This window comes from Canis lupus, chromosome 31 (genome assembly GCF_011100685.1).
Source record: "Canis lupus familiaris isolate Mischka breed German Shepherd chromosome 31, alternate assembly UU_Cfam_GSD_1.0, whole genome shotgun sequence".
Lineage (NCBI taxonomy): Eukaryota > Metazoa > Chordata > Mammalia > Carnivora > Canidae > Canis > Canis lupus.
The window spans coordinates 39205785-39233372 of NC_049252.1; the positions used below are offsets into that span (position 1 = coordinate 39205785).

The 27588-nt window shown below is 58.5% G+C and overlaps 1 protein-coding gene across 21 annotated transcripts in view; it reads left to right on the forward strand.

Moving 5' to 3' along the window:
• Window positions 1-27588, forward strand: part of PCBP3 (poly(rC) binding protein 3) — a 248518-nt gene that overhangs the window by 198957 nt on the left and 21973 nt on the right. For 17 of the 21 annotated variants that reach the window (XM_038581674.1, XM_038581673.1, XM_038581678.1 and 14 more), the window contains 6 exons: window positions 20327-20481; window positions 21465-21488; window positions 22012-22044; window positions 22295-22411; window positions 23336-23467; window positions 24280-24408. In XM_038581674.1, the coding sequence (XP_038437602.1) occupies window positions 20327-20481; window positions 21465-21488; window positions 22012-22044; window positions 22295-22411; window positions 23336-23467; window positions 24280-24408 (590 nt within the window). Of the gene's footprint in view, window positions 1-3180; window positions 3203-20326; window positions 20482-21464; window positions 21489-22011; window positions 22045-22294; window positions 22412-23335; window positions 23468-24279; window positions 24409-27588 lie in introns of those variants that run through there. The other 4 variants (XM_038581690.1, XM_038581691.1, XM_038581683.1 and 1 more) reach the window with 3 other exon arrangements.

Consider the following 27588-nt stretch of genomic DNA (forward strand, 5'->3'; position numbering starts at 1 on the left):
CTTTATTATTTGCGGTTGTAAATGCTTCTCTTACGCCTGGAGGAAGCCGTGGTCTCTCCGGCGTCGCGGGTCACGGCCCCGTTCCTGCCCCCCGGGCGAGGGCAGGGTGCACACACGGCTGTCTCGGGAGCGAGCAAGACTGGGATCGTGTGTCCAAGTGAAATCATAAAAACCCTCCTCCCGATTTATTGCCTTCGGGGCAACATGAGAACTGCTCCCTCTAGAAGTGGGACCGGCCTTCCAGCGAGCTACGGGATGCTTATTTCCCTTACTGACCGGAGCAGTAGATCGTTATTTTTGCAGGAATAACATAAATAGAACAACGCAGAGGCGACAAGGCGGCGTCCCCATGTGCTTCCCAGAAGAGTGTCCTAACACAGGGCAAGGGGGTGCCGTGCTCTGGGCCCCCAGCGGGGCCGCCTCTCTCCTGCCGCCCCGGGGACAGAGGCCGCGGGTGAGGGGATGGCCGTGGGCGGCGCCTTGGCCTCGACGCCTCGGGGAGCGCTCGGTGTGCGGGGGCGTGTGCCGGCCCCGTGGGGTCCCGCCTCGGGAAGATTGGGGCCCGGGCCCCACGGCGACACCCTCACAAAGACATCGTCCCCGAGGTGGGGGCTGTGGGGGCGGGGCCCGGGGGTCCAGGGCTTCCCTTTCCCCGAGCGGCAGCCGCGGTGTTTCCCTGAACAGCACAGCGCAGGCCGGTGGTTCCTGGAGGGGCGCGCAGCCCCGTGCCCAGCACTGGCAGACGCGGCCCGGCACCCCCCGGCCCCCCCAGACCCCGCGAGCCGGGTGCACGAGCCCACGGACCCACTGGCCTCAGCCTCCCGTGGCCCGGCCCGTCCAGGCCCAGACCCGCCGGCCCCGCCGCTGGCCACGGGCTCGGGAACCGCGAGGGGAGGGCCGTGGGGACAGCGTGACGACCGCCGTCCAGGAGAACCCGGGGGACAGAGGACGTGCCCCGGGTGCGGGGCCCTCACAGGGAGAACCTGGGCTGCGCCAGTGAGAGGGAGGGACGCCGGCACCACGGGCAACAGGAGTCGGTGGCGAACGGCAACGTGGGCTTCAGCTGGCGCCCCACGCGCGGGCGACCCAGCTGCAGAGGACTCGTAGGACGGGCGTGTAACCATTTCAAACCTGTGGGTCCTGCCGGGGAAGGGGCTCGCGTGGCTGCCCCCGAGGGACCCGCCGCCGCCGGGCACATCGTGGCCGCACAGCGTTCCGTGACGGAGGCCGTGGCCGGGGACCCCTCCCCAGGCCTGGGACGTTCCGTGCCCGGGTGGGCGGCCACGCAGGAAGCGCCTGAGGACGGAGCCGCCGAGCGCGGCGTGGGAGAGCCCGGGGTGCAGGACGGCCGCCCGCCAGCTCGGCCTCCGCTGCCCTGCGAACCTGCTTCTTTGTGCCGCTTCTGAAAAGACGTGATAAGCGAATCCTTACAAGGCCCCGGGCCCGGTGACGGCTCCGGACGTCCCCTGGGCGCTGCGTCAGGGTCACCTGTGCCGTGTCTGTGCCCGGACCCGTCCACCTGCCGTGGCGTCCTGGCGAGTGGGGGCCGCACCCTCGGGGGATGCGGGCTGGGGGCTGCAGAGCCGGGCTCAGAAGGACGCTGGGCGGCGCCGCCCTGGCTGGCCCCTCGGGGCTGCGCGGTGACCTCTCCTCACCCTGCGGTTCGGGGCAGACGGCGATGAGCAGGACCAGCTCCCGTCCTCGGAGCCTCAGACCTGACGGGAGACGATGGTCCTTGCCACGGCCTTATTCTGTTGTATTTATCTAAAATTCTTCCCAGGTTTTCCCAGCTCTCTTGCGATACGTGACCACTTTGGTGTGATAAAAGCCAGAATTAGGAGCCTCCTTCCCTAAAAATGGTCGTGAAGACACAGACTGAATTTTGGGGGGATAAGCGATGCTCACCTTGCGTGAGCCGTCCTCCTGCCCTCCCTCCCCGGGTCATGTGGCCGCGAGCCTCCGGGTGCCCCCCCCCCCCGCACCTGTGCACCAGCAGCGCCTGCGGGGTGGGGGCCTTGGGCTCTGCTCCCCACTCCCCAGCCGCGAGCTGCAGTTCGTCCGCGAACGGAATTCCTGATGTTAAGTCCGTCCTGAGAGCAAGCGTCGTGTGGGTACTTGGGGCCCACCTCCCGGTGGCCGCAGTGGCCTCGCGCCCGCCGGCTCCGGGACCCCGGGTCCAGGTTGCACTGGGGGAGCCTGTGCCGTGCTCGTGCCGCACCGCGGCCGCGTCTACGCTTCGTCACGACCGAGGAGCCCCACTGCCGCCCGTGAGGGTGCAGTCGCTAGCCGTGAGGGATGTGCCCACCTTCCTGTGAGCAGCGTAGGATTTTCCAGATGGGAGCCCCGGGCAGATCCACGAGCCGCAGAGCTCCAGGCCCCGTGCGGGCCACTCTCCTCTCGGGTTGGGGACAGACCTGGACTCTGACGTCCAGGCGGCCCCCCCCGTGTTCCCGCGGAAGCTCTTGGCATCTCAGAAGCTCATGTAGGTGGGGTCCCGTGCGGTCCTCCTGGGGGGACCCCAGCCCCGGAGTGTATGGGGCGGGGGGCTCGGATCTCACCCCTCCCCTCGCCAGGGCGTGTTTGGTGGGAGGACCGTGCTCTGCGCCCGGGGCGTCCGCGTGCCCAGATGCCGCCGTGTCCCGGCAGCCGGCTTGTCTCCCGCGCCCCCAGCACACGGGCTGAACCACTGTCTCGCAAATAGCACTTCTCACCTCAACCCTTCTCTTAAGGGAAGTCCTGGCTACCCTTGGCTAATGAGTTTTTCACGTACATTTTGAAGCCAGCTTGAATGGAAGTGAATCAGCAGATCAATTTGGGGAGAATTAACATCTTTTTGAGTCTACGGACGTGATGTATTTCTCTAATTCCTAAGCCTTCTTTAATTTCTGTTCATAGTCTATAGATTTCTACATAGAGGGTTCACACACTTTTTGTTACATTTATCTCAACTGATGTATGTTCTTGTACATGATTTTTTTTTTTGAATCATTTTCTAGCTTTTGCTGGTAGCCGTCCTGTCAAACTCACCCACCCCCTAGCGTCATGCACAGATTGCGCTGGGCCCTGTGAGCCCGTTCCAGTTGTGCTGCTCCTCCTTGCTGGCCTCTCGCTGCGTCACCGGGCACCTCTGGAGGGGGCCCTACCTGCCGGGGGCCCTGAAATCCAGGATGTGCAGACCCACGGTGGACGTGACAACCAGCAGGTGTGCTGCGCGGGTGCTGGTCACTAAGCAAGTTACTAACCCCAGCGATGGCATCATCCCGACCCAGCACCTTCTTCCCCCAGAGCCCCCCCCACCAGCCGATACGGGGCATCCCCACCCTGTGCTGTGCCACATGCCCGGCTCCTCGGGATGCCCCAGGTCAGATGCTGCATCGCCACGGATGCCTCAGTAATCGGGTCAGGTCCTGGCGTCCTGTTGCCATCCTCACGAGTGGACGGAGGAGTCTGAGGGCACAGCCGTGTCCCTGCTATTTTCCAGGGGCTCAGTCACAGGACATCGGGAAGGGGGTGAGTGTTCCTGCCTGGCACCTGTAGAGTGCTGAGTGCGCAGGCCCCTCCGGTAGGTGGGCGCATGTGTTCCTGCCGTTCTCTGTGGCTTCTCGGGGCCCGACTCACCCCGGCCGGCTTCTCCCTGAGGTCTCAGACACCTGCCAGCAACGGGCTGGGTGACGTCCCTGACCAGGGCGAGAGCAGAGAGGAGGGACACCCCCTGCTCCCCTAGTGCAGTGGAAGCCTCCCCGGTCTTCACATCTCATGGACCCTGAGGCCATAAGAAGCTGTCCCTCCCTCCCTCTCTCTCTCCCTCCCTCCCTCTCTCCCTCCCTCCCTCCCTCCCTCCGTCCCCTCCCTCCCTCCCTCCCTCCCTTCCTTCCTTCCTTCCTTCCTTCCAGAAAAGGAATTTCTGGATCTCTGACCAATCTCAAATGTATGTCTGAGCGTGAAGGGGGACTGAGTGTTTTCAGTCTCTTGGGTTGCTGGTTGTCCCAGCCCTATGGTCCAGTTTCTTTTCCCAAACTGAGAGCTGCTCAAGGACTGTGCTTCCCCGGCCTGCGCTCTGTGTCCGGCACCTGTCTCTGCCACCGTAGGCTTCCCGCTGTGGCCAGAGGGTCTCTGCAGAGATAAAACGTGTGCACACAGACCGGGCACGGGCACTGCACACACAGAAGCCAGGGTTCTGTTACCCATGGCCCCAGGGAGGGTCCAGTCCACCGTGCACAGGCACAGCTGCTCTCTGCAGGGCGGTGGGGATGTCAGGGACAGGACCGGACGCAGGTCTCGGGGAGTCCTGTCTTGTCTCCACAGTGAAGATGTTATTAATCTTGAAATATATATTTGAAATAACTGGGCCATCTGTAAGAGGCTGGACCCTGGGCACCTTCCTCCAAAGGGAGGCATCGCTGGGTGAAACCCACACATTGCTAGGAAGAGAAGAGCTTTGCACCGTGCTGGACACGAGGCCAACGTGCTCTGGCCTCCAGAGCAAGGAGAGAAGGTGAGCAGGCCCCCCAGCCCCATCACGCTGGTCTGTCTGGACACCTGGGTGACGAGCCAGCAGGCCATGCAGAATGCTCACTCACGTCAGGGTTGCATAAGCCCTGAACCTCTTCCGAACGCTAACTGTGACTGGCAAGAGCATTACATTCCGCAGAAGTCTCCCCTCCCCTTTGTGGCCCCAAGGACATCGTCTGCCCCGTGAGTCTCTCCCAGGGAGCATAAAGCAGCTAATAGGCTCTGTCGGCTTCTGCTGTCCTGGCCCCCTGCAGCCTAACGGGGCGATGCACTGTTAAACATGATAAATCAAGTCCTCGGTTGTCCCTCGAGGTGCCTTCCACGGTCACCTCCCCCAGACAACTGAGGCCCTGGTACAGCCCTGCACAAAGCACCGCTCACGGGGCCGCCGCAGCAGGGCTGTCAGCCCAGCCCGGCTCCCACGGCGGCTGCGTGGGCTCAGCTGGAGGTCTGCAGGCAGGACCTCTGCTCCCTTCTCGCGTCGGGAGAGAGCGGGGTCGCACGCTTGCAGTGAGTGTGATGGCTGTTGTGAATTCCACACCCAGCTGTACGACTTCTCCTTTAACACCCGAGTCTGTTTGCTCTTCCCTTGAAGAAAAAGGCCTCACAAATGGGACATTAAGTGCCACCTTGAAACGCGACGCTTTCCTTCACGTCTGAAACCAACACCGTCACTGGTTTTAGTATTTGACCAGCATGACCTCTGTCTGGTGGTCAGGAGCACGGGCTGAGAACTAGCCTGTCGGTCGCTGTTGCGCACCTGCTCTTCTCATAAAACAGGCGGAACTGGGGTGGGTTCCACCAGTGTGAGGACGGGGTGGGTCTACATACGTGAAAGCACGACGTGGATATGGGCCCCGTCACTGCTGTTGATTGAATGTTCTTTAAGAAAGAGTGATTGAGGGCAGCCCAGGTGGCTCAGCGGTTTGGCGCCGCCTTTGGCCCGGGGCATGACCCTGCAGACCCGGGATCGAGTCCCACGTCGGGCTCCCTGCAAGGAGCCTGCTTCTCCCTCTCCCTCTGCCTGTGTCTCTGCCTGTCTCTACGTCTCTCATGAATAAATGAATAAAACCTTAAAAAATTAAAAAAAAAGAAAGAGTGATCGAAAATTCGATTTATCAGAATTTCTCTAGACGTAATCTGATTATAAACCGATTTTGCCAGTTTAATCAACATGAAAGATTAAGTGATGTTTGGGTTCTGATTAAAATGAAGCAAGCTGCGAGCGCCTGGGTGGCTCAGTCAGTTAAGTGTCCAATTCTTGGTTTTGGCTCAGGTCATGATCTTGGGGTCATGAGATTGAGCCCCATGATGGACTCCACGCTCCCCACTCAGTGCGGAGTCTGCTGGGGTCTGCTGGCCCCCCACCCCAGCCATCCCCCAACTTGTGTGTGTTCTCTCTTTCAAAGAAAGGGAGGGAGGAAGGAAAATCTTTGTTAAAAAATGGAATAGACTATACCTACCAACTAACATTATAGTTGATGGTGGGAGACTAATGCTTCCCCCTAAAATCATCAGCAAAACAGGGGTGTCTGCTCTTGCCACTGTACTGAGCAGAGGGCCGGCAGTTTTAGCCAAGCTTAGTATGGCAGGAAGCAGAAATGAAAGGCTGACAGATTTATAAGGAAGAAACAAACCCGTCTTCTACTTGCAGATGACATGATTGTGTGCACCGAAAATCCCGTTGTTAAGTCTACAAGAACCTCCCAGAACCACTGAGCAGGTCCGCCTGTTTAGGAACGCAGGGTCAGCCTACAGAAGTCCGTCCCGCTCTGCAGACCACCAGTGAACAATGGGAAACCGAATTCAAAAATCCAGTGCCATTTATAGGAACTCCAAGGAGTCACGTACCTGCTCTGGGTCTAACAAAACATGCACAGGATCCTGCACGCTGAAAACTATGGAATACCGATGAGAGAAATCCAAGAAGACCCACATCAGGGACATCGCGGTCACAGATTGGGGCCCTCAGCGTAACAAACATGCTAGCGTCTCCCAGACACGTCTGTGGGGCCAGTGCATTTTCTGTCAAAGTCCCGGTGGGCATGTTTATAGGTATAAACAAGTTGATTTAATGTTTTTGTGAAAACAGGGCCACCTGGGTGGCTTAGTGGTTAAGCATCTGCCTTTGGCTCAGGTCATGATCCCCGGGTCCTGGGATCAAGTCCCACATTGGGCTCCCTGCATGGAGCCTGCTTCTCCCTCTGCCCGTGTCTCTGCCTCTCTCTCTCTCTCTCTCTCTCTGTCTCTGTCTCAAATAAATAAATAAATAAATAAATAAATAAATAAATAAATAAATAAATAAAAGGTTTTCGTGAAAACATAAAGGAACTAGCGAACCCAAGAGAATTTTGAAAAAGAATAAAGTTGGAGTGATTTTAGGACGTGGTCACACAATAGTAATCACAACGTGGAGGTGGTGGGTGGAGAGGCACATACACAGATGAAGCACCCCGGCCTCCAGGCTATTCCCGCAGGAGTGTGGACGATGGTAACACAGCGGTTTAATACAGAAGGGGTAAAAAAAATAAAATAATAAAATAAAATAAAATAAATAAAATAATAAATAAAATAAAATAAAAAATAAAATAAAATAAAATAAATAAAATAAAATAATAAAATAATAATAATAATACAGAAGGGGTAGTATAGTCTTTGCAAGAAATGGCATTGAAGCTATTGGATCTCTGTATCCAAACAGTAAAACCAAAACCGAAAACACTTGACTTAGACGTCATAGCTTGTACAAGAATTAACTCAAAAAAATAATAATAATAAAATAAAATAAATAAAAAAATAAATTGACTCAAAATGGATCAAATAGCTGAACGTAAAACATAAAACTACTCCTTAGGAGAGAGTCCTGCCCATTAAAGATAAAATTGAGCAGTTGGCCCTAGTCACAGTTAAAACCGTTTACCCTGTGAAGGACCCTGTCGAGACGTGAGAAGACACAGGAGCTCAGGGGAGATCTTTGTCCGTCACAGGCCAGCGAAGGGGGTGGGGGCGACTCTGTAAGGTAGGGAGAGCGCCTCAGACCCCTCGGCGAGAAAGCAAGCTCTCCGGGCGGGAAATGGACAGACGACGTCCATCCCCAGGACAGGATGGGACACAAGGACATCCCCAAGGGGGGGGCACAGGAACCCTCTGTACTATTTGTGCAACCGGTCATGGGTCTGACGTACTTCGAGGTCGCACACACACCACACACAGACCCTGGATTGACAATGGTTCAGTTGTGTAAAAAAATTGTGTAAATGAATAAAAGTGAGAGATTATCAGAATGTATGAAAAAGCAAGAGCAATCTGTGCAGTCAGCAGGACCCCACATGGAATACCCTGTCGGTGGGTGAGAAGTTACAGGACAGAAGATGTGTCGCGGCAGCACTAACCAGCAGCCAGCTGGAGAGGCTACGTTAGCATCAGACGAAGTGGGCGCGGGACGAGGAAGAGCACCGGGGGTGAGGAGGGTCGTCACGTCGGGATAAGCTGACGAGTTCACCGGGGCGGCGAATCCCTGCCACGTATGTGTGTTGAGCCACGGGGCCTGAAGGACTCGAAACAAAAACTGACAGTGGAAAAGCAGAGGGGACCAAGCCACAGTTAGAGCGGGAGAGTCCAGGTGCACCTGTCAGTAACGGTGGAGCAGGCAGGAGGAGCAGCACAGACAGGGCCAGAGGGGCAGGGCCGGGGGGGGGGGGGGGGTGACAGGGCCGGAGGGCAGGGCCAGGGGGACAGGACTGGAGAGGGGCAGGGCCTGGTGGGACAGGGCTGGAGAGGGACAGGCCCGGAGGGGCAGGGCCCGGTGGGGGGACAGGGCTGGAGAGGGCAGGGCCAGAGGGACAGGGCCCAGTGGGAGGACAGGGCCAGAGGGACAGGACCGGAGAGGGACAGGGCCGGAGAGGGGCAAGGCTGGAGAGACAAAGCTGGAGCGGGGCAGGGCTGGAGGGGCCAGGCCGGAGGGGCCGGCACAGTCCCCCGACTGGATCTCCCTGACCGGACAAGATCTGCCACCTGACGACGACGAGAGGGCACACATCCCCATGACAACACAGGACATTTGCAAGGCGAACCGTATTCTGTGTAAAAAAACAAAAGACTAACAAATACAAAACAACTGAAATCCTATGTCTTCTGACCGGACTGTAAATAAACTAGAAATCAGTAACCAAAGGTAACCAGAATCTTTCAAAATATTTTTAAAAAATCAAAGCACACACCTCCGAACAGCGGCCCAGGAGGAGGTATCAAAGGGATTCGCAGGATACCTTGAAGGGGGAGGAGTAGTGGCGCAGATCGGGACGCGCAGGTGCAGCGAATCAGCACCCCCGGAGAAGCCCACGGCCTGAAGCACCAACGGGAGAAAAGCTCTCCAGACTGTATCATCTAAGGTTCCACCTTCAGAAATTAGGGGGGAAAAAAAAAAGAATAAGAAAAAGGAAAAGCGAGCAGAAGGGAAGAAACAAGAGGAGACCAGGCGCTAATGCAAATTGAAAACGGAGCTGACTGCACGCGGCATCATACCCTCCGGGTCCATCCACGTCGAAGCAAATGGGGGGTATTTGTCGTTTCTAATATCAGAAAGGGAGACAGAACACGAGCGACGACTAACTCTGGGACACGATCTAGGGGTGGGGGAAGGGGAGGAGGGCGGGGGGGTGGGGGTGACTGGGTGACGGGCACTGAGGGGGGCACTGGACGGGATGAGCACTGGGTGTTATTCTGTATGTTGGCAAAGTGAACACCAATAAAAAATAAATTTATAAAAATAAATAATAAAAAATAAAGAAACAAATAAATAAATTCTTTTAAAAAGAGAGAGAAAAAACAGAGCTGAGCCCTTCACGTGGGATTTAACCTGGAGACGGGCCGTGCGCCCCAGGGACCCAGGAGGGAGTGGCCGCTGTCGGTTTGGGGGTGGTGGCGGGTGTCGGAACCATTTGTGTGCATCCTTCGTTGACCTACCAAGACGTGCTCCTTCCCTCCCGCCGCCCTCAGTGCCCAGGGGAGGGAGCGAGGAAGTGAGGGCCTACTTGTTACTGATTTCTAGCGTGATTGAGCTGCGACCAGAGAACAACACCCTATATGATTTGGATTCTTTTAAACTTAGGTTGGTTTGATGGCGAAGGAGATGGGTGTTAGTATATATGCTGTGGGTGCTTGGAAAGAGCACGTGGGCCTCTGCCGCCAGGTGTCGTGGTCTCTCCTGGGTGGTGGCTGTCCCCCTGTCCCCCTGTCCCCCTGCTGGTTTTATGCCTGGGTCTTTCCATTGTTGAGACACAGCATTGGAATCTTCAGCTGCAATTGTAGATATGGGTATTTTTCCTTTTAGTTCCGTTAGTTTTTGCTTCACATACCTTACAGCGCCGGTGTTTGACTCATACACACTTAGGATTGTTGTTGCTTCCTCATGGACTAAATCCCTTTTGCCCTTATCCAAGGCCCCCGTCTGTCCCCGAGAATTTTTAATGCTTTGAAGTCTATTTTTTAACTGAAGGATAATTCATATACAGTATCCTATTAGAGTCAGGTGTACATAATAGTTTTAATATTTAATTAGATTATTAGGTTTAAATTTTTTAGGTTTATTTTTTTTTTAAGATTTTATTTATTTATTCATGATAGATGTAGAGAGCGAGAGAGAGAGAGGCAGAGACACAGGCAGAGGGAGAAGCAGGCTCCATGCAGGGAGCCCGACGTGGGACTCGATCCCGGGTCTCTAGGATCGGGCCCTGGGCCAAAGGCAGGCGCTAAACTGCTGAGCCACCCAGGGATCCCTAAATTTTTTAGGTTTTTTTTTTTTTTCCAAGTCTTGCTTATTTTATAACTGGAAGTATTTTATAACTACTATTTTATAACTTATTTTATAACCTCTTAGTCTCCCTGCACCTATTTTGGTCCCCCCTAGAACCTCTCCCGTCCCGGGTAACCCGCAGTTTGTTTCCTGTATGTAGTTTACTTCTGTGTTGTTTCATTTCGTTTTTTAGATTCCACATAAATGTGAAATCACACAAGTTCACTTAGCATAACACACTGTCGAGGTCCATCCTTAACGTCACAAATGACAAGATTTCATTATTTCTTTTTGCTGAGTAATCTCTCTTTGGGTATGTAAACTGCATTTTTTTTAACCTATTTATCCATCGATGGACACTTAGGCGGCTTCCATGTCTTGACTGTTGTAAATAATGCTGCAGTGAACAGGGAGGTGCAAGATCTTTTTGAATAGATATTTTCATTTTCTTTGGATAAATACCCAAAAGAAGAACTATTGGATCATATGACATTTTTGTTTTTAATTTTTTGAGGAACCTCCACACTGTTCTCGACAGTGGCTGCCCCAGTTTGCATTCCCACCAACAGTATGCAAGGGTTCCTTTTTCTTGTCATCCTCACCAACACTTCCTACTATCTGATGTTAATATAACCATTCCTGCTTTCTTTTGATTAATAATTGCATAACACATCTTTCTTCCATGACTTTTTTCAATCTACTTATATTATCCTATTTGAAGTGAGTCTCTGCATCTAGTTAAGTCATGTTTCTTAATCTACTCTGCCGTAGTCTTATTTTTTAATTGGTGAATTTAGACTATTTACACTTATTATAATCATTGGGATATTGGGGCTTAAATTTGCCATTTTATTTTTGTTTGTTCTCTCTGTTTTTCGTGTTCTTATTTCCTGCTATATGTTTTTTTAGAATTCTGTTTTGGTTTATTTATTTATTTATTTTTTAAATTTTTATTTATTTATGATAGTCACAGAGAGAGAGAGAGGCGCAGAGACACAGGCAGAGGGAGAAGCAGGCTCCATGCACCGGGAGCCCGACGTGGGATTCGATCCCGGGTCTCCAGGATCACGCCCTGGGCCAAAGGCAGGCGCCAAACCGCTGCGCCACCCAGGGATCCCTTGTTTTGGTTTATTAATAGTGTTTTAGTATACCTGTTTTTAGTAGCTTCTTGATGTTGCTCCAGATATTGATATATATGTTCAATTTATGAATCCTATATATATTTATTATCAATTTATGAATATCAATTTATGAATTGATATATCAAATTATGAATCATATCAATTTATTAATCCTATATATATTCAGATACATATGTTCAATTTATGAATTCTATTGATGTTTTCATTTCACCAGTCCGAGAGAAGTATAGAAACTTTTAACTCCCTTTATGATTCCTTACCCTCCCCCATTTATAAGATAATTTTTGTAAATATTTCCTCAGTATCCTGTTGGAATCACATCAGGCAGTGCTGTAATTTTTTGCTTCAATCATTAAACATAATTTAGAAGACCCAGGAGGAGAATGAAAGCCGTTGTATATACTCGTGTTTTTGCTCACTGTGTTCCTTCTTCCTTCTCGAAGAGAAGGAGATTTTGAGATTTTGAGATTCTTTCTGTATCATTTCATTTCCATTTGGAGAACCTCCTTTAGCCGTTCTTGTAGACTAGGTCTGTGGGCAACTAACTCTCTTAGTTTTTTTTTTCACCTTGTAACATTTCAATTTCTCTTTCATTTCTGAAGGATATTTTCGCTGGGTATACAGTTCCAGGCTGACAGTTCTTTCCTCTTAACCACTTAAAGCTATTGTGCCACTTTCTTCTGGCGCGGAGGCTTCTAATGAAATTCGTGGTCATCAAATTGCTTTTCTCTTTATAAGTACAATGTCATTTCTCTCTTCCTGCTTTCAGTACTGTCTTCTGTTTTTAAACATGTGATTATATACATTTATGTGGATTTCTTTGGATTTATCTTGCTTGGGATTCGCTCAGCTTCTTAGATGTGTGGGTTTATATTTTTTGCCAAGTTTGGGAAGTTTCTAGGCATTATTTTCCCAAGTACTTTTTCGGCCCTTTTCTCTTCTTCCTTTGGGACCCTAAGAGGGCAAATGCTAGATCTTTTGTCACAGCCTCACAGGTCCCTGAGGCTCTGTTCTCCTTTTTTTTTCCAAGTCTATTTTTACTCTATTCTTTTTTTTTTTTTTTTTTTTTTTTTACTCTATTCTTCAGATGAAAGTTGTTCTTGCAGTTCACTGGTTCTTTCCTTGGACCCCTTCATTCCATTACTGTATTTTTTAGTACTAATAGTACTATAATTTCTATTTAGTTCTTTACACCTTGTTTTTTTGTTTGTTTGTTTGTTTTTTGGTATTTCTGTTTCTCTGCTGAGACTGTATATTTTTTCATTTGGTTAAAAATATTCTTGGTTGCTTATTGAAGAATCTTTATCATGGCTGCTTTGAAATTTTTGTGGGATAATTCTAACATCTCTATCATCTCAGTGTGGTGTCTGCTGATCGTTTTTCATTTAGTTTGAGATCTCTCTGGTTCTTGATATGAATCCTAGATATTTTGAATATTATGTTATGAGTTTGAATATTACTTAACCTCTCGTTTTAGCTGTTTTCCTTTTACACTATTGCAGCAAGGGAAAGGAGGGGTGTTGCCTCATTACTTACAGGTGGGGTGGGAGTCCAGGTTCCCCCCTCAGCCTCTGTTGGCAGCTGGGGCTTGAGGAACTTCCCATTACTTGTGGTGGGGTGGCAGTTGTGGCTCCCCACTGGGCCTCCACTGGCACCCGCCTGGTCAGGGCCCCATGGGGTCAAGTGGCTTATTACTGCCTGGCAGGGGTGAGGCCCCTCCTTCCCACTCTGCCTTCTCTGGTAACAGCCAGTGTGAGATTAGAGGGTATCCTTCTGGCCTGGTGAGCTAGACCTGTGCAGGCATTGGTGGGGCTGGATTAACAGTGTCGTCCATGGCACTTGCTGGAGCAGAGCCACTATTATCTCAAGTTTCCAGTATTGCTGAGCTGTCTCTTTTCTGGTCCTTTGGCTGGAGGCAGCGGGCTTTGCTATAGCTTTTTTCAGTCTGTGCCCATTGGCGTTTCTAGGTTGCTGGCTCTCCTCCCCCAAGTCTGAGATAAAGATGCAAAAAGAAAACCAGGACTTCACCACCATGTCACTCCACAGGCCACTGGTGTGTCAGTCTGCTTGTTCCTCTCAACATTCCAGCATCTTCCTATGTTTGCTTCGCATAGAATTAGCCAGCTTTTCATTGTTTTACAGGGAGGTACCTCTGCTCCATCTCGCTGGAAGCCGAAGTCCTGCTGCTCCTCTTTCAGACATCACAGTTAAGGGCACAGTTGCTGGGCTGGCTGGCTGGGCCCCTGTCCTCGGGCAGGTCTTTTACCTCTTAAAGCATCAGTCCTTCCATCTGTTAAGTGGGGCCGATTGGTACCCACACCTCCGAGTTGAAAGAGGGGGTAAAGCCATCAGTAGATGGCAACCACCGAGGACAGGTCCAGCCAGAGGAGGGCTCGGGAGGGCAGCAGGCTGGAGCTCCCCCTGCGGGGAGGCCATCCTGACGGCCCCCAGGGCTCCCCCCGCGGGGAGGCCATCCTGAGGGCCTTGCTCTTCAGCTGTGCACATGCAGCTGCTGGCTTCCAGTGTAGTCCGTGCAGACAGCAGCAGGCAGGCTGTGTGGCTCCACAAAGTTGGTCTCCAGGGACCCTCAGCAAGGCATTCTCAGGCACCTTCCCGGTTGCATATACTTGCTCAGCAGCATCCCCTGTGTGGTGACTGGGCCTTTGGCATCACATGCAATGTCACCCATCCGCCGGCCCTCCTGAGTGCAGCCTCAACTCACAGATCCCGCATGGAAGCTGACTTCTCAAAGCCATCATGAATTTAAAGTGAAATTCAAATGATTACGTCTTATATATGCGAACAGAATCTGCACGTGGGATGGTTGTCAATTGTGCATAGCAAATAACCCTAGCAGGTTTGCTTCCTGAATGTTCCTTCCTGGGTCGGCTTCATCTCTGGAGACAGAGTGCTCTCAGAGAAGCTCAGAGGAGCTGCAGGTGGCAGAGTGCAAGGAAGGGGCCACTTGTCCAGTGCATGTACCCTGGGCTGCCCCAGGGCCGCAGCTCAGATCCAGCACCTTCAGCTGGAAGTCAGTAAGCCACATAGAGCCGGGGGTGTATTTAGGAATTGTAAGGATTTTCCCCTCCACCTCCCTCCTGATGCCTCCCCTGCAAAGATGTGGTCCAGGCATGAATGTGGGGACCTGAGCATCTGGCTTCCCTGCAGCCCAGCACAGGGGGCCCGTCTACTTCAGACTGGCTTCACGGGAGCCCAGGAGCGGGGGATCTACTCGTTGGCGTGGACCCAGCAGTCCCAGCAGTCCCAGCAGGCGGCGAGGCAGCGTGGGCACTTCATCTGCTCACCCAGTGTCATCAGCCCCATGCACCCATGGGGCACGCCCAGCACCCTTCTCATCACCCCAGACCCTGCGGTGGTGCTGAGGCCGGGTGCTCCGGCACTGGGTCCCGGGCTCCCCCACAGCATGGGGGCGGTGCTTTGAAATAGCTACGGATACGCATGGTTGTATGTGCTCCCCGGCTTTATGGGGGAAGAATATCGAAGCACCTGGAGACCTCACGCAGACACAGAAGATTCATCTGCCCGTGCTCACCTTGTCCCCCAGATTCCCTCCAGCCTGGCGTCAGACGGCAAGGGCACGTGGAGAGCGGATAGCTCTTACGAGTGAATGTGCACCTGAAGGCTGCTGGTGCCCTGCAGGGGTGAGACCAGCTCCACCCGGCTCGGCGGGTCCGCGGTCTGGGCCGTGTGACCTGGCACCTCGGACCTGAGCCCATGACTCACACCAGCACTGCCAGGGTCCTCAGGACATTGCAGATGGGAACTGTCAGTCCCTGCCTGGTGGCAGGAGACGCAGACGTGTGTCAGGAACCTTTGCAGTGGCCTCGTCCCCAGGCTTTCTCTGCAGGAGTCCACGGAGCACGCTGAGGCTTCCCGGCTTGCCCTCCCGCAGCGCAGCCTCACCCCCGCCTTCCCCTCCTGTTGGTCTCGGGCAGCAGAGCTGGATGAGCTGCAGCTGTCCAGCAGGCTGACTGCACAAAGCAGTCTGAGCTGGATTTCTGTCTCCCGTGCACTAGGAATCCAGGGGGTTTCAGATCTGGACTTTGCATTTCCCATCAGACTGGCCTGGGCGGGACCCCATTTCTGCCCTTGCACCCGAGCCATGTGCCTGCCCGCACCCAGGACGGAGGGCCTGGCCGGCGGGAAGAGGTGGCTCCGTGTGCGGGCTCCCGGGTGGCAGCGCTTCTGTCTCCCGTTCGCGGCTTGCTGATGTGGTCCCGGGAGGCCACGTCTGCTGCAGCTGCTCAGCACCCGCGGTGTGAGCCCCTCCTGGGGGAGCAGAGGCCTGCGCTGTCCCAGCTCGGCATTTGCCTCCTGACCGCCACCCAGAAGTGATCATTGCACGCCTGCGGGACGTGGATGTTGGAACCATTATCGAGACCGTGCCCAGCACGTTCAAGACGCGAAGGGTCACGTGTGTTAAACGGGGACGTCGAAGATGTAACCAAGACCCAGGTTGAGGCTCTAGAGTGAAAACTCGTGTCTGAGGTGGAAAGTGCCCTGGGTGGGACTAGCTGCACACGGGAGCTGCGGGAGGAGGCTGTAGACTTCAGGATGGAACCAGAACCTCCCACAGGAGGCCCAGAAGTGAGCTGGGCTCGAGTCAAGCAGCCCACAGACATGCCCTCGGGGCCGGGGGGGTGGGGCAAGGCAAAAAGTGTGTTGGGGGAACAAAGGCTACAATTCTCCAAATTTGAGAACTCTAAGGCCACAAATCCAGGAAGCTCAATGAGCACAGAAAGGCTTGAGGAAAGTACGAGAAGGCACAGGCTAAGTAAGTGGTTCAGAGCCAGGGATTCAGGGAAAATCCTTACATGTGCCATGGGAAGGGGGCACATTATAGATGCTGAGACAAGTGAGACAGCGGGAGTCTCCCTGCCACCAGCAGGGGGGGGGGGGCAGCAGGAGGGGGGAGGTTGGGGAGCAGCGGGGAGGTCGGGGGCAGCAGGAGGGGGGAGGTGGAGCAGCAGGAGAGGGGGGAGGTCGGGGGCAGCAGGAGAGGGGGGAGGTCGGGGGCAGCAGGAGGGGAGGAGAGAGGGGCAGCAGGAGAGGGGGGAGGTTGGGGGCAGCACAAGGAGGGAGGTGGGGGGCAGCAGGAGAAGCCACTTATATCAGAAATAACAACAACAAAAAAAAAAAGAAAGAAAGAAAGAAATAACAGTGCTGGTTTATAACCCAGGAGAACCCAAGGGCCACGGCAGCAGTGCAGAGGCCTGAGGGGAAACAGAGGCACAGCTGGCGCCCACGTGAGCTGCTCCGCCCTGTGCTCAGTGGTACAGGTGCTGGGTGAGGTGAAGGGGTGCTGCGGGCCCCAGGGCACCCCTAAAACCATGAAACAGGGACGGAGGTCGCGTGGAATCCTGCAGGCGTGCAGCTCTTCCAAGAGGCGGCAGAGGAGAAAACACCAGAAACGGGGGGACGAGGACCAGGTGGTAGCGTAGAGGCAGGTAGGAGGGCGGAGGCCCCAGGTGCACGGCGCCCGCGGTCCAGACCCGGGTCTCAGGCAGAGGTGGATCAAAGGCCGGGCCCTGCCGCCCCTGCCGACGGGGAACGAGCTATAAGGACACACAGACGCTCAGAAATAACAGATGGAAGGACACACGTCCCACTACCGCCGGTCAGACGACAGCCGGGAGGCCGGGAACGAGCAGACGGCGGAACCCCTGGGGCGGCGGCGCGGTGGGGCGAGGCTGCCCGCTTCCAGCGCAGGACACGGGGCCCAGCCGGCCCCCAGGCCCCCCTGACCGCAGGCCCCGGCGCCAGAGGGCACAGCGCCCCACGCACCGTGTAGTACGCCCCTGAGGCGTCGCAAGACGCGCTCTCTGCCCCCCGAGAGTTAACTGCAGATCGCCGGAGGAACGATCCAGGCGGGCTCTAAACACTGGGCGCCCGGAGACGAGCCGCACAACATCCCACGCGCCAGCAAGGACGTCGAAGAGAAATTGGAGAGTATTTTGAAACGCGTCCGAAAGAGCACAAATATCAAAATTAGTGGGATGCAGCCAAAGCCACACGTCGAGAGGAATTTTCCAGAACAGGACGCCCGTATTAGGCAAGAAGTAGACTAGAAAAGATGAATTAATTCGCTCCGTGTCCGTGTGTCTGGGTTTGCTAGTGAATGTGATGGGGCCACAGAGGGGACCTGCGGCAGCCCCACGTTGGGGCCTGAGGCTGGCGGGCAGGGGCGCAGCGGCGACGGGCGCCCGGGAGGGGGCAGGGGGCCACGCGGGCGGGCTTCCTCAGGCGAGTGCACCTCCCGGGCCTGCAGGGACCACGCCTGTGTCCCCTCCTCCTCCCTCTGGACGAATGACAAAGAAGTTCCCAGCACTGCAGAGAACGGAAGTGGGGCCCTGGCCGGCACACCCGAGTGTGGGCGGGAGTGAGTCCCAGTAATCTTTTCCCACCGTGTCCCGTCCACTTGGTTTTGGGTGAGCGTGACCCCAGGTGCTGCCCCTGCGCTGCTGCAGACGCGGCCCGGGCGCTCTCGGGGCCGCCGTGATGCACAGGCAGGACTGGGACAACCCGGCATCCTGGAGGAGTCACGGTCCTGGGGCAGCCACTTGCCTGGCGCCCCTCTGCGGCTGGTGGGTTCAGTCGGGCACCGAGTCGCAGGTGACCTTACGCACCGCAGGGCCACTCCTTGTCCCCGGCAGATAGAGGGCACCGTGCTGCTCGCACTCCGCCGCGTGACAGAGGACGGCAGCGGCCGCTGCAGCAGCAGCTCGCTGGCCTGTGTGACGGATGACGATCGACAGCCTGGACCCCGAAGCACCCCCGGCGCCTGCTGACCCACTTTCTCTGCTGGGGCTGGAAACAGTTGCGTAACAGAGGCCGCAGGGCCCTGCTGTCCCCGGACGCGGGAGGAGAGGCTGCTAATTAAGAGGGAGGCCCGGCCGCCCCGCCGCACGCGATCCCCTCCGTTGGCGGGTTCCTCGGCTGCCGCGGGGTGTCTGTGCAAGAGGGAGCGCCGTGCACCTGCTGCCGCAGCAGTCATCGAGCGCGTGTCTCCTCCTGCCGAGGGTCCTCCTCCGGGTGCCCTCCTGCAGCCAGACCCGCCGACGGGGCACACGGCGCAGCTGGCGAGCTTGTTCCAGATCCAAGTGGCCTCAAGGGGCCAGTGGCGCCCGTGTTGGCCGGGGACAGAGACACCTTTAACATATAGGATGGTTTTAGGACTTGGCCTAGGACCTTCGCTAGGTCTTGAGCATTCACGTCAGGATCCCTGCTGCTCAGAGCGTCGGTATCTTCCCCAGAACAAGGACCAACTGCAGAGTCGTGGATGGAGCCTCACGTCTCCACAGGTCGCATCGGAGGGCTGGTGTCCAGACTCCAGGGTGGGGGGCACACGGGCCTCAGGGCTCCTGCGGGACTCGGGCCAAGCGTGGGGCCACATGTGGTGGTGCCCACAGAGCTGGCCCTGGTGTCACTCAGGTCCCAAGGCCCCGTCCATCATGGCCCAGGCACCCACCTGCCTCCCAGCTGTGCACTCGGGCAGGTGTGCACACTCTCTGCGCTCGGGGTCCACCTGGTGCCCCTCTGGGGACCCCTGGGCCCCGGGTCATCTGGAATCTCCCCCAGCCAGGCCTCCTTCCCTCGCTGTCCCCCAGACAGCACCCTGCTGTCACACCCTGCGGCCACTGCCCCGTCGCCTACCCACCCCCTCCGAGGCTGGCCACTCCTCGCCCCCGCGGAGGCCTGTGGCACCCCCACGGCCTGCGCCCTGACACCTTCCCCGTGCACCCAGGCGGGCGGCTCTCCAGCTCCTCGCTGCCCTGACTGCTGGCACCCCCGGGAGGGCCCCCCGAGCAGCCCACCCCCGTGACCCAGGCTGCCTGCAGACTGAAGCATCCCCCCGGCGCCTGGGCCTGGCCTGGCCTGGGATTCTGGTTCTGCGACCTTTCCCGCCTGTTCTGGAACCTCTCCTGGTCCTACCGTGTCCCCTTGCTGTGCCCCTGCCCTGGCCCCACCTGACCTTCTTCTTTCCTTCCTATTTATTTATTTATTTATTTATTTATTTATTTATTTATTTTTATTTATTTATTTATTTTTGACCTTCCTTCCTGATCCTCACGGGTGCCTGTCCCTCAGGTACACTGGAGGAGAACCCGAACCCTCCTCAAGGAGGGGCTCCCGCCGGGACGGTCTGGTCACTCCTCCCAGGGGTCCTTCAGGCCTATTATCCGTCATCGTGTTCTGCCTGTAAATCATAAAGTGAAGCCTCCGTTTTGCTCGCTGGGCTAAGAGCTAGGCCCATCGTCTGCGGAAATTATCCGATAAACATGGACTGGGATACGGGGATGCGGAGCATCTTCTGGGAAGACTTCATAAGGGAGATGTGTGGCCGTTGGGTTAACAGACACTAGGTCCACTTTAGGAATGGGGTCACGGGGGGTCCTTGGCTCTCTACCTGCAGGGGCCACCAGCACCTATGACATCCTGGCCGGGGGTGGGAACGCTGTGGCCGCACACAAGGACCCCTGCCCTGTCCGGGTGGCGGAGCTGGGCCTGTTTCCCTCCATACAGAGGCGGCAGCTGAGGCCAGAGGGCTTCCACGACCCTCCTGGTCACACCCAGAGTCGGCCCCTGCCCGGCTTCCCCAAACCCACACCCCGGCTGCCGTGCGCCCCAGCCCTGCGAGGTCACCCCAGGGCACGTCCCAGGGCCGGGCCTTGTTGCGGATGGGGCCGCCCTCCCAGGAGCCTTCGCCTCCCTGAGCCTTGGTGTGTCACCAGCAGTGACCGCAAGGGCAGCACCGCCTTCCCCCCAGAGGCCAGAGGTCCTGGCAGGCCGGACGCCCCCGACCGTGCAGCCGTGGACAGCGTTCGCGGCTCGTGGCAGCTGTGCCTCCTCGTTCCAGGTGACACCGTCTGGGCCCCATCCGTCCTTCCTCACGGCGCCCTCGGCCTCCTAAGCCATCACCCCCAGCTGCATTTTGGGAGAAAGATGGAGTCGAAGGTCTCAGAAGGCGGCCTGAACGTGACCCTGACGATCCGCCTGCTGATGCATGGAAAGGTACGGAGCCCGAGGCCGCCGAGTCGCGTATCCTCTGTGTCCATACAATCACTTGTGTGTATGTGCACGTGTGCGTAAACCGTATTTCCGTGTTGTCCCTATAGACTGGGCCCCGTGAGTTCCTACCCCCAAGTCCAGCCCAGCAGCACAGGCACGGCCCTGAGTCCTCCGTCTGTCGTGTGTTTGTGCCATGAGAACCCCCCAGTCCCCTTGGCGTCTCCCGAGTGTGGGTGGCGCTTGCTGGAGGCCGTCAGCTGCTGGGAGTGCGCCCGCCACCACCTCCGGGGGCTGCAGCGGCAGCCACGGGCATCACCTTGCCCCGGGAGCTGGGGCGCCGCGGCCGCCCGAGGGTCGCCGCCTTGTGCCCAGCCGCCTTGGCTGCTGCCGCCCCCTCCCCGTCCTCCCACAGCCCCGTGGGACTTCGGAGCTTCGCCGGGAGCGTTGTCACTACCAAGGCCTTCCCTGCAATAAGGGCAATGAGTGTGGTTGCAAGGCCCCCCTCGGGGCGGGAAGCGGGCTGGCTCGTGGCGGCTCGCGGCGCCGGGGGGTGGGGGGGGGGTGTTTGTGACCCCGGTGGAGGCGCCGTGCGGCCTGGCCAGGAGCGAGTCCCCGCTGCAGCGGGCTCCGGGCTCCAGAACCGCGGGGCCGTGCCCACGGGCGTCTGCACAGGCGGCTTCCTCAACCGTGAGAAGGCGGTGGCGGCGCTTATCACCTTTACATCACAGGTCGGGGGGGGGGGGTCCTTGCGGCCTGACGTGCACCGCGGGGGCCTCCTGACGCACTTGTAGGCAGCTGTCCGCCTGCTTCTGCGCGTCTGTGTGTCCGTCACAGGCAGGGCCTGGGTCTGACCGAGGCCACACGGGCACCAGGAGCCCCCAGACTCCCTGGCCGTCCTGCGCCCCGTCCTCGCTGCCACACAGCGTCTGCCGCAGGCGTCTCTCCCGCTGCTGTGACATCATCTTTCTGTGATTCTTTTCCTGCAGGAAGTTGGAAGCATCATCGGGAAGGTAACTGCTCCGCCTCTGCTGGGCTGAGAAGGTGCCGGAGCCAGCGGGCCTGTGCCGGCTGCAGGCCACGCAGCGGTGTGCGCCGCGGACGCGGATTCCGCTGGAATCCCAGGCCCCCAGCAGCCCCGGCCCCCCCGCCCCCGCCCCGCGGCCTGCGCCTCTGCTCCCCCGACGTGTGCCCGGTGGCCCCTGCGGCCGTGGGGAGCGCGAGCGCAGATCTGGGAGTCGAAAGCCTGTGGGAGGGGCAGGTGTCGGGGCGCCTCGTGCTCCAGGCCCTCCCTCAAGGGCGTGCCCGCCCTGGCCTGGCCCCCCTTTGCCCGTGACGAGGACGAGGGATGTGGGGGTGTGAGACTGACCCCAAGCGGGCCAGGGCCCGGCTGCCTCCCCTGAGGGGCCCCTCGGCAGCTTGTGCACGTCCGTCAGGCTCTCGGCCCCCCGTGAGGGCTGCTGCCGGCCCCGGGCCCCGACCCCGCGCGGAAGCCCAGAGCGACGCCTCAACCCGTTGTCTGAATCTTTCTTCCAGAAAGGAGAGACTGTGAAAAAGATGCGGGAAGAGGTGAGTGGGCCGGCCATGGAGTCCCAGCTGTGGGCGGGCGGGAGGCGGGAGGCGGGAGGCGGGAGGCCAGGGTCCTGCCCCGGGAGCCCCGCCACGGCCGCGCCCCTCTGGCCTGCACCCCCGCGGTCGGGCCCGTTCGGGGGCCGCAGGGGCTAGTGGGGGGGCTCGTGCCGCGGCTGCTGGAGGCCCGGGGAGCCCGGCCCGGTACTGCCCCCCGTAACGCTGCCCCGGGTGTGCCCCCCCCTTCCAGAGCGGCGCGAGGATCAACATCTCTGAGGGAAATTGCCCCGAGAGAATCGTGACCATCACGGGCCCCACAGACGCCATCTTCAAGGCCTTTGCCATGATTGCCTACAAGTTTGAGGAGGTGAGGTCGGCCCCAGGGACCCCGCGTGCTGGGGGGGGACACGGTCTCCGCTGGGCCTCTGGGGCCATCCCTGTGTCTGGACGTGGGCGCACCACGGCCCAGCAGAGACCCCTGGCGGCTGAGCACCCTCCCCCCGTCACCCCCGTCACCCCCCTCACGTGTCCGTGGGCCCAGCGCCCGGCACGAGCCCCAGCCGCCCCCGCGGCTCCTCCCCGGGCTGCGAGCTTGGCCACGGGCTGGACCGGGACCGTCCCGCCGGCGCGCACACCCCCGCACGCGTGCGCTCCCGTGCCTGGCTCGTCTGTAGCTGTGCTAGCAGGTTAAATCAAGGTTTTCATGTGTTTCTGATGCTGTTTAAGTTCCCAGAGGTTTTATAGAGACGCAGCCAGTGTTTTTACTCCAAGGGCGATCGAGCTGAGGAATAATCTCCCTCCAGAGCGCGCCCCCTGTGTGTCCAGCCCCTCCACGCCGGGCCGCGCCCTACGGGCAGAGGCCAGGGCCCGGGTCCAGGCTCCGTCCTGCACTGCCCGTCCCTGCCCGTCCACGGGAGCACCGCGGCCGCAGCGGCCTGTGGGTCTGCACGTGGGTGGCAGGTGTGGGTCCCCTTCGCTCCACCTGGCTGTCCTCTCGTTGCCCTTCTGAGCTCAGCTGGCCTTCGAGCCTCCATAATCCGCTGTGTCCGCGGCGTCCGTCCTCTGGACACCCAGCCGTTTGCCACACTGTGCACCGAGCGCCTCTGCCCGGGAGCCTGCCTGGGAGCACCCGAGTCCCTGCACTTGTCCTCCCTGAGCCCCCCCCACCCCAGACCGTGTGCCTCTGGGCGCGGGGACCCTGTCCCACCAGCTTCTCTCTCCCCGAGCCTGGCGTTTGCACTCACTGGTGTGTACGCCGCAGGCCCCCACGTGTGTCTTTCTCCCTCCCCAGGACATCATTAACTCTATGAGCAACAGCCCTGCCACCAGCAAACCACCGGTGACACTGAGGCTGGTGGTCCCTGCCAGCCAGTGTGGGTCCCTCATTGGCAAAGGCGGCTCCAAGATCAAGGAGATCAGAGAGGTAACAGGACCCTCCCCAGCCGCTGGTGCCCCACCCCCGGGAGGGTGAGGCCTGCCCCCGGGGAGGCCCAGAACCGCGCGCCCTGCCAGGATGAGCTTACGGTAGGGAAGAGCCGTCCAAACACCGAAGGATGGGCCAGGGGAAGCCCTGGAGTGTGCGTGGAGCCTCTCACAGGTGAGCGGGGGTGCCGGGCACCCGCCAGGGGGCTGTGCACCCCAACCAGGAGCAGGCCGGGCCGTCCCGCACGGGCAGGGGGCAGCACCCCGCCTCCCCGTCGTGTGGCTCCAGGCCGTGGAGGCTGCGCTCTCTGCCCCCAGGCAGGTGCCTCCGGGGACCACAGGCCTGAGCCAACCCAGCAGGCTGGGGACGTGCAGGCTTTATGTTCCTGGTCCTTTATTCAGGGAAAGCCTGAATCCTTCCCTCTCCAGAAGGCGGGCGGCCACCCCGTCCTGGTTCCGTCAAGGAAAGACAGGCAGAGTTTAGGCCCCTCTAGAATCCATCTTTCTCTGTGACCTCCGGCTCCACAGGACGAGAAAGTTCCACGTATTGAAAGAAAGTGATTCCATATCTGTCTCCACCTCTGCAAATGCCCCTTGCAGGCTGAGACGCCGGACCAGCCCTGCCCACGGGCCCCAGGGGACGCGCAGAGGGCTGGGGTGCCAGGCGGGCATGGAGGGGTGCCTTCGGGGTGGGTGTCATGTGCTGCACCCTCGACATGATGCGTCTCGAGAACCCAGGAGCGCTGCTCCAGCACAGGCCGCCACCACCACCCCCGCCCCTCCCGTTCCCCTTCCAATGTCTCGTTTCTGCAGTCCACAGGTGCCCAGGTCCAGGTGGCCGGGGACATGCTGCCCAACTCCACAGAGCGGGCGGTGACCATCTCGGGGACCCCCGACGCCATCATCCAGTGCGTCAAGCAGATCTGTGTGGTCATGCTGGAGGTACAGTCTGGGCGTCCAGGGCTCACCGCTGGCCTACTCCTCATGCCACACTGGCCGGGGCTGCTTTGTCTTGGCTGTGGCACGTGGCCGGGGCCCAGAGAGTTCACGTGGTCAGGGCTGTGTGGGGGCCGGGGGTCAGGAGCACGACCCGAGACCACCCCCAGGCCCAAGGCGACCTGAGCGAGAGCCTCGCTAGGTGTGCAGGTGCCGCGGGAGGGACAGCTGCGGGTGCCTGTCCCCCCGGGCGTGCCCATCACCGTGGCTGGGGAGCCAGGGAAGCAGACGTGTGAGGTCGCAATCAGAGGAGAAGTCCCTAGTCTGCAGGGCGAGGGGCCTCATAAAGGGTCAGGCCTTAACCATGGTGCAGGTCTGCGCTGGACACGCTGCCCGCTGCGGGCAGGATCCCGCTGTCCCGGGCCCATGGAGGAAGGGGAGGCAGGAGGCCCGTGCTCGCCACGCCTGCAGGCATTGCAGCCCCACCGGGCGCCAAGGAGGAAAAGCAGCTAAAATGCCAAGTTGCAAAGTCAGGGAGGAGTAAACAGAACGGTTTGAACCAAAGGAGAAGCAGAGGAGAGAACGGCTGAGAGAGACCAAAGCCTCTCCTGAAATTTTTTTAGAAAAAAAAAAAAAATCCTGCGACTTAAGTTGCAGCCAATACCGCAGGTGCAGCAGGATGCACGGACGCTCTCACCAGCTGCTGGTCGTGGGCCACAGCGAAGGATTTGCGGCTCCCACGGCCATGCTGGGAGCTGGGGTCCCCGTGGGGGCGGCCCTGCACCGGGGCTCCCCGGCCGCGGCCTCCCAAGGGCACTGTGCCTCGGCCAGCTTCTGTGGGATCCCCTCTTTTGTCCTTTCTTTGCTGTTCAGACCCACGTCCAGCTCTTTAAAACAATTGCAAAAAAAAAAAAAAAAGAAAAAAAGAAAAAAAAAACAATTGCATAGGTTTTTTTTTTCCTCCCCTGAAGTATATTTTGTGAGGTCAGAACTGTTTTTCCAAACATTGTGGTCCTGACGGTCCCGGCGACAGCTGGCGCCCATCTGCCCTTCCTTCCATCCCCTGCTGCTGGGACCCCAGAGGCAGCGAGCGGGCTGTGCCCTCCTCCGCACTGGCGGGTGCCCGTTGGCCCGAGCACACGCCCGTTGAGTGGCAGCGGCGCCTGCAGAGGGCACAGTCGCGGGAACGACTCCAGGAAGGACACAGCTTCCCACGTCCAAGAGCAAGGGCTGGAACAAAACGCACGGTCTCCCCAGGACTCCTCCCAAGTGGTGTCGCCCGCACCACACTCGCGGTCAGACGTGGCCCTGCAGATGCGGCCGTGGGCGCCGGTGCCCCGGGCTGGGGCTGCAACGGCCCAGTGTCCTTCCCGACGGCCGGGAGGCTCACGCGACTCTGAACCGTGAAGCTCACGTGGCAGGCGTGAATGGCAAACACAGGGCCGAGGCGACACCTCGCTCTCACCGGGTCCCGAAGCGCTCCGACGGCGGGGGAGCTGCTGTCTCTCCAGGGGAGGAGGAGCCACCGCGCCTAGGAACAGTTGAGCCTATTTCTTTTTTATTTTTCTATTTTATTTATTTATTCATAGAGAGAGAGAGAGAGAGAGAGGCAGAGACACAGGCAGAGGGAGAAGCAGGCTCCACGCAGGGAGCCCTACGCGGGACTGGACCCCGGGGCTCCAGGATCGTGCCCTGGGCTGCAGGCGGCGCTAACCGCTGAGCCACCGGGGCTGCCCAAGTTGAGCCTATTTTTAAGTGAAGAACAGCCGAACAAACAGAGCAAAGATTAGAGGACTTCCGGGCTTAGCTCTGGGGTGGCCGCACACCCTTGAATGGCCATTCAGTGCCCTCAGGGGCAGGAAGTCCGTGGGGCCCCGTGGAGAGCACCCTCGGCACCCCGGAGCCCGCCCGGCAGTGCCCGCTGTGCTCCCAGGGCCTCTCTCCTGTCAGATGTCAGCGAGACTCACACGCACGGTACTGGGACGGCGGGGCTGCCGTCGGCGGGGCCAGCGGGCACCATGGAGCGGGGCGCCTGTGCGGGGACGGGGCACAGCTGGACGGCGGGTGCAGGGAGACGGTCATTCCAGCCAGCCCGGCTTAGTCGTGGGTATGCCACCGGGAACCCGGTCTCCTCTGAGGCTGCAGCGATCCCTGGCCGCACAGAGAGGATTCTGGAGGCATTTGGTCAGAAACTGCAGAAACCCTGAACCCTGCGTACCCTGGAGGCATCAGCCGCCCTGGGTCAGCTCGCAGGCCCCTCAGCAGCCCTTCCTACCTCACAGCAAGGCTGCGCCGTGTTCCCGAGGTCACGCGGCACCCCCGGCCCTGGCCCCACGGACTCCCGAGGTCATGCGGCACCCCAAGTCAGTGCAAGGTCAAACCACGCGCTCACGGTCGTACCGCGTGCCCATCATCGCGCGGCCTGGCTTGTTCTGACGCCCTCTGTGCTGTGTCTCCCAGGCGGGGCCCTCAGGTCGTCACCCAGGGTGCGGGCCGTGGTCTGGACGACTCCCGGCAGCATCAGGCTGCCCTGGCCCCTCCTGCCCTGGGGCCTCTGCGCAAGGCCCTAGGCTCACCTTAGCAGACCCTGGCTGACTCCTGTGCTGGGGGGTATCGTTCACCGCGAGACAGAGGTCCTGCACTTCTGGACACAGAACACGCAAAGGAGATGATGGCAGCGCTCATCACGACTGCGAGTTACTTCATTTGAACCCTAAGCTTTCTTAAAAAGTTGCCTGTTTGTTAATATGAGTCAGGTGCTTCTAGCCCTCCTGCGATGAGGCCTGCTGAGCATCGTGAGCCCGGCCCAGTGAGGCTCGGGGGCTCTGGGCATGGGGCCCCCGTGGCGGAGCAGCCCAGCAAGCCCAGCCTTCCCCCGAGCACGACACGGGGACGGAGATTCTCGCAGAGGACCACAGCCAGGCTGGCCCACGTGCAGAGCGACAGCACCCCGGCCCTCAGGCGGCCACCTGCCTGTCTACACGGCCCGCGGCTCCCAGTATGGGCAGGATCTGCCCATCTACATGGCCCACAGTCCCCAGCAGGGGCAGGGTCTGCCTGTCTACACGGCCCGCGGCCCCCAGAACAGGAGGATCTGCCCATCTACATGGCCCACAGCCCCCAGCACGGGCAGGGTCTGGATCTGCCCGTCTACACAGCCTGCGGCCCCCAGCATGGGCAGAGTCT